The sequence below is a fragment of the Montipora foliosa genome, chromosome 8 (genome assembly GCF_036669935.1).
Source record: "Montipora foliosa isolate CH-2021 chromosome 8, ASM3666993v2, whole genome shotgun sequence".
NCBI lineage: Eukaryota > Metazoa > Cnidaria > Anthozoa > Scleractinia > Acroporidae > Montipora > Montipora foliosa.
Window position 1 is genome coordinate 33,095,595 of NC_090876.1, and position 6,388 is coordinate 33,101,982.

Sequence of the window (6,388 nt, forward strand, 5' to 3'; positions counted from 1 at the left end):
CAAGACCCTAGCTATACTGACGACAAAAGACAAGACAAGCTCCTTTGTGAACCGAGTACTTTAATGAAACAGTACGGCTTATGGGTTGCCGTTCCATTTACGACTTTTCCGGGCCGTTTGAAATCCCTTTTTGTAACTTTCATTTGCTAAATGAGTTTATATCAACGCAACCCGTGTCGCAATATACGAGCGTGGCACAACCTTTGTACCGACAATCTTGGACAAAATAAAATGAAAAATTAGATCCCCCATCCCCTCCAAAATCAATGATGAATCCGCGCGCAAGTTGAAGTCCGCCATTTTTTTTATTGAGAAATTGGGGGGAGGGGTGGTCTTCCTTTTCCATTTGAAATATCCAAGATTGTAGGTTAGAACAATGAGTGAAATATAAGATTTCAAGATAAAAGAATGTGCACTCCACTGCATCAAAACATTAGGACTACTTGTCATAAAAAAAACTCTGAGCTTTTCGTTGAATCTTTCTATCATAAAAAATCTCGGATTTTTTAATATTTCAGTTCCCCGGATATAATTATCTGAAATAAAATAAAAAGAGAACGAAATACTCTGTCGCTTGATAGAAAGTGGATTGCTCAAGTTTCTACAGTTGAACTAAATTAAATTATAATATTTATATAAGATGATAAAGAAAATCTGCAGGGTTTACTGACATCATCAATGTTTATTGAAAGCACCGCAACCCACCTTCGATTTTCAAATATGGAAAAGAAAAGGATTCATTTCAAATTTTTAGGATGCCAAATCAAGCCCCTATTCACCAATATCCGGCCTGCTTGCAAAAGGTGTCGAAATTGAGGATTCTTTGGAGTAAAATCTGCCATTGGTCCGTAGGATTATGTCCTTATTACACCCTGTTAAAAATCGTGGCTGTTTGTAAAGGGAAAACAAATGAGGCCAGAAGACTTCTGTTAACATAATCTCCTTGGCGGAGATGTCAACCAAGAGAAACACTTTATGACCTTTGTTATTGTGTAAACCAAAAGTAAGCCCACTTGAAAAACCCAGCACTCTACAATTTGCCATAACATCCAAACCCGTCTCGCCTATAGATTTTTTTACTCTGAAGGCCAAAAGCAAGTTTCGATTCAAAATTTGCCCCGATGAGTGAAAGAAGAAAATTCAGAACATATCTGTGATTTTTAAAAATTGGCATTTTAAAGACAGATCGAGCCCCGCTAATCATGAATGGTATTCGGCTTACCGGATGTCTCTGATCACTCCAATGGAATTTACTAAATTAGAAGACATGAACACTTGAGTCATAATCCCCAAAACAGGAAAGGCTGACAAGGTTTTGCTCTCTTTGAAAACCCTTAACCCGAGATTCCAAGGTTAAAAAAATTAGTTTTAAGAATTAAACGAGCGAGTAAACTTGATAATTTCAGTGGTCACATTTTGTAGTTTCTATCTTCCATCGCTTTCCTAAATTATCTCTTGCAGCCTGATAAACTAAGAACCTCGTAAGAGTACCGCTCATCACTTGAGCATTTTCTCTTTGGTTACTCCATGATCATACTGAAATATGAGCATCTAGGGCCGCCTTGCTTTTGTGCGGGATAATTGACAAAAACATGGAGACGTTTCCCTCAACATCCACTCTGCGGCAGGCAGACATCCAGGCTTCGTACACGGTTGAAAAATTGAAATGGCTTTGTTCGGTAATCATAACAGGAAATTATTACTATTCTAACTTTTGACTTGTGTCTGAAATAGATTTCAATGGTCCAACTCAACAAAGACGTCGACGCTTTCTACTCAAACATAATAACAGTGCCACAGGTTGAGCGGACGTTTTTAAGGAGTTGTTACAATTTGTCCAATTGAAAGAATTAGGCTAATAATCAGATAATTAACTTTCAACGGCATCCGCGTTCACATGAAAAAGATCTCTTGTTTCTAAGTCCTGGGCAACTTGTTTTAAACTTTGTTGCTGTGCAATATACCACGTTGCTGCTCTCACTTAGAGACTTTCTGAACTTCGAATGAAAAATGAACTTATTTGTTGTCCAACCGAACTTCAGTTGGTATTAATATAAGTCAAATAAAAAGTGCCCTCTATGTAGTGGTTCGTGTTCATTGATATTGAAATAAATGATCTTGAACAAAGCTGTCTTTTGGCGGTAATTATATAAATTGGATACGGTTGTGCGAATTGTTGAGTACGTGTGATAACGATTTCAGTGAAAATGTTCTACAGCAATTTCCTTGGGCATACTATCTTTTCAAATTTTGAGTCCAAATGAAAGTTTCAGTCCCTACCACAGCTGCTCAAACAGCGCATTGCAGAGTACTTTGATGGCAACAATGTACAACGTCCTTTAATAGAGAACACTGAGTTTTTCTTTGGAATTTTCTTTTTGCAAGAAATCGTCCCGATCTGATTTAACATCAGTGTGTTTTCAGAAACACTCCTCCAGGAAGGAAATGTCCTCCTTTCAGCTTGTGACGAAAACATATTGTGTTCTTTCTTTTTTGAGTTATCGGTTGGCAAACAATGGACAATATCATCGTCTGATGTAATATAAATTGACCTTACACAGGCGTCAAGAAGTGAAAATTACACAGCAGAAAGTAAACTGTCATTATTTGTTGCTGGAAAATGTTTGACCTTCAGCAAAGAGAAGTACTGTGGACACGAATTATTCCTAATATCACAGGAATTATCAAACTTTCCGGATGCCTGATTGTGATGAAGCCCAAACATTCCACAACACCCTCCTACGTACGCAAGTGCAAACAGCTTCATTTCAATCACATTTGCATTTTATTGACAATACCTCTCGAATCAATGAATTGGGCCACATAAGAACTGTTCGTTTGAAAACAATTCAATGGTTTCAGCACACAACAATTCATAAGAGAAATTCATCATTAATTATGACATTCTTAAGAACCTTTTCCTTAGAAAACACAAAATTTCGCAGGCCTTGTCGAGTGTAAGGGCCTGAAACATTTGCAAAGCTGCTGCACCAGCGAGAAAATTATGGCACCGAGCTTTTCAACATTTGGAGATATAGTAATATTCGCCGAGGCATGACTGATTAGCAAACGAATGTTTGCATATGTGTAATCTGTTTTGTACTTTATTGTTCACAACGTGAAGGGGCGAACTTCGGAGAATAATACTGTGATGCGTGATTTACTTTCGTTCGGTCTCTTCGTTTTTCAAATGCCGTCATAAGCCATCCACTTATCCTTTTGATCCAAGCTTATTCAATGATTTCGTCATCCAGAACTTTCGTGGAACGGAACGTGACCAAACAACACAATCTTCGTTTCATCTCGCCATGTAGAATGTTTATCTCGCGAAAATTACCACTTGACGCCTTCTATCAAGCAGAAGTATTCAAAGCTAACCACCTTGTACCTCCAATGATTCAACGTGACAAAATGGCGCTAGTGGTGAATAATAAAGTTATATCTCAGTTTCTTGGAGAATCGAAACCTTAGACCAGTCCCTGTTCGCATCGCAATTACGGTCGCCAGTGCATTCATTTTCAATATCTAGTTGTTGCTCCTTTAGAAGAGGAGAACACGCGACGAGATCCATTTCAAGAGTCTCGTTACTCACGGCGGCCATTGATGGTTCCTTTAAAATTTTCTCGACAACTTCTTTTGGTTGTTTTTCCGGTGTATCGATCTCTTCGAGAATGCATTCGTTTTCGCAAGTACAAGCTAAGGTTTCTCCGCTTGTCGAAGTTTTTTCAACGTCGCTCTGTCTTGTATCTAACGAGCTCTCTGTTCGCTCCCATTCAACGCTTTCGTCCAAATGACACGACTGGTTGCTTTGTTTGAGTCTCTCCCGTGTCCGATTTTTTGGGTGAAAATTCGAACTAACAGCACTAGCAGCTGAACTACTTCTAGAGTTTTTAAAAGCACTCATGTTATAATACAACCTGTTTGCGTCTACGTTTGATATCACATCAACATCTAGACGAGAAAAACTGTTGCCACTTAATCCTTCGACATGACGCTTTCGGTTCTCGACCTCTTGATGGTGAAGTTCGCTGCGTGCATCCATGAAGGCTCTTGATATCACTTTAGCCAGGCTCTTGGCCTCACTGTTACTTTTGCACAAGACAACGTTGCACTCCACCGATTCGGATTTTGTTCCCGGTTGGTAGGTGAAGAAGAAGAGTCTTTGTTGCGCTTTAAACACCCCGCTGAATCGAATACGTCGTAACTGAAAAACCTTCTCTTCGTCCTCGGTGCTGTCTCTGTCCCTCAACGATAACTCTTGTTTGGTCATTTTTAACGAGTAATGGTCCATGGATTTAAGTTCTTCCTTCTTCGAACTGAAAATAGCCTTGACAGTGTCACATATTTCCGAAGCACCCGGGCTGAACAGCATTTCGCATCCCAAGTACTTCACTTTATAAGTTGGGGTATGAATGTTGAAGTCTACCCTGTGGTAGTCCCTTTCGGCGCCGTTGGTTCGTGATCGCAGAGAGTTGCGAAGAAAGCTAATCATGTCCCAAAGATGTCGTGATTTGGTAAGTGGACGAAACGTAGTCTTAATGTTCTCGATAGGTTCCGTGTCTTACCTCGAGAGGGATTCTCTCGTCATCACCCTCCAAACAAAGGCTCAGTCGATTCCATGTTCCGTCAAATCGATGACCACGATTTCTTAGGTCGAAAATCGCCTCCCTGGCAAAATTATGCCAAATACAAGGTTAACCTGGATCACGCGCCGAGGACGAGACACTTGACAAGTAGTATTATACGCGACACTCGAGTCAGAAACCTTTCCCTTCCTTCAAAACGATTCCGTCCGCTTCTGAAGACAAATCAATGCGTTCTCCCGGTGGCTGATTTGGTCCGTTTACACTTTCACCCACTTTCCTTTGATGTTCTTTAACTCTTCGAAGTTTAAGAAGACCGTGTTACTATAATCGAATTTCATGATAATAATCGCAAGATGTCGATGACATGACATGGCTTAAATAAATCATAACAGTTCGCTGCAAAGCATTCGTTCTTCGTGATTGCGTTAAGGTATTGTTTAACACCAGAATTTTTTTTAAGTGTCCGATCGCTCAGTTTATGCTCGCTATTTCTAATCCCGTGGAACGTGTAAAAAAATACAGTAAGTTGATCGGCTCCTTATCACCTTCAAGTCTGAAATCGGCTTTCTTGTGTTACAAAGTGACACAAGTGTCGTCTGGGTTTGTTTTTCGAGAAAATCAAACAAGGAATAATCACTATTTGCATAAATATTCCAGCTGCCAATTTGAGTTGCATGCGTGACCAACGTGGAAAAGTGATGGGATTTTACCGCGGAATCTCTTGATGACGATGCCGGGAGAAGTCAGCACGGATCAAGCAACCTTACAAGACGTTTGAGATACATTTCAACATTCTTGCGGTGTAAATCTATGGAAAGTGATAGTTTGTGTTCCTGGGGGCGTCTAATTTCAATTCCCTCGTGCGTGACCCGACAACATTGTCATAAATAGCTTTTTTCCCCTTGTTGACCAGGCGCTAAGTGGGTCATTTACTCATTTCTCGAAGACAGACGTTAACCTGATTTAGTATGTGCATCAATATGGCGGCAGATTGACAAAAATGTTTTCAAACATCTGTTTTTTTAACACGATTTTCCATTAGTCTAGATTCTTGCGATATATAGATTAGCGCAGAGAGATTAACATGAAGTTTGCAATATCTTTTTTGTGTGTGTAATGATTTAAGGGATTGTTTGGGTGGCATGTTGATCACACGAAGTTTCATGAAAAACCGCTGACCACAATTATCTGCCAAAAAAAGTTTGACGGACTAATTTTCTTCTGATAATTTGCAGGCAACCATTGTTTGCTGATTTTCTTGCTGCATTCTTTTAATTCATCACTTTATGTGCCGGTCTTCCGAAATATTTTGCATTGCTCCTTGGAATTTTTTTTTCCTTGTTGTTGTATCGTTTCTTCTTCAAGAAAATCTTTTATAAGGGATTTGATGAATCCTATTGCGTTTTTGAGAACTGCATCAGGTGCGTTATTCAGCACGCTTTCCTTCCAAGGTGACATGGCTGAGTTGATAAGTTGTGCATCACGACTGAGCCATCCGATACACTGATATCAATCAATAAAGGCATTTAAATCAAATAACGCAACAAATGTCTTTATATATCTTACCAGCTTGTTTTAAACATGCAGTAAAACAGATGGTCCCTTTGCACGTGATACTTCAATGTTTTTCGGAAAACTGAAGCGAAAATAACCTTTTGGCAGCGAGGAAATAGGCGGATGCTTAATTAGCAGAAAACATGATTCATATGAATAATCAACACCTAAAGTGAAGGAGCTGATGTACGATCTCTATGCTATTCCCTTTTCCATTTTTTGTTTAAGAGTTGCTTTGTTTGAGTGAA

General features: G+C 39.4%; 1 protein-coding gene across 1 annotated transcript; it reads right to left on the bottom strand.

The window, feature by feature from the left end:
- Positions 1-2,766: 2,766 nt before the first annotated feature.
- On the bottom strand, positions 2,767-5,675 carry LOC138012926 (uncharacterized). Its single transcript, XM_068859861.1, has one exon. The coding sequence runs from the start codon at positions 4,490-4,492 to the stop codon at positions 3,437-3,439; it is 1,056 nt and encodes a 351-aa protein (XP_068715962.1). The 5' UTR covers positions 4,493-5,675; the 3' UTR covers positions 2,767-3,436.
- Between the last annotated feature and the right edge of the window lie 713 nt (positions 5,676-6,388).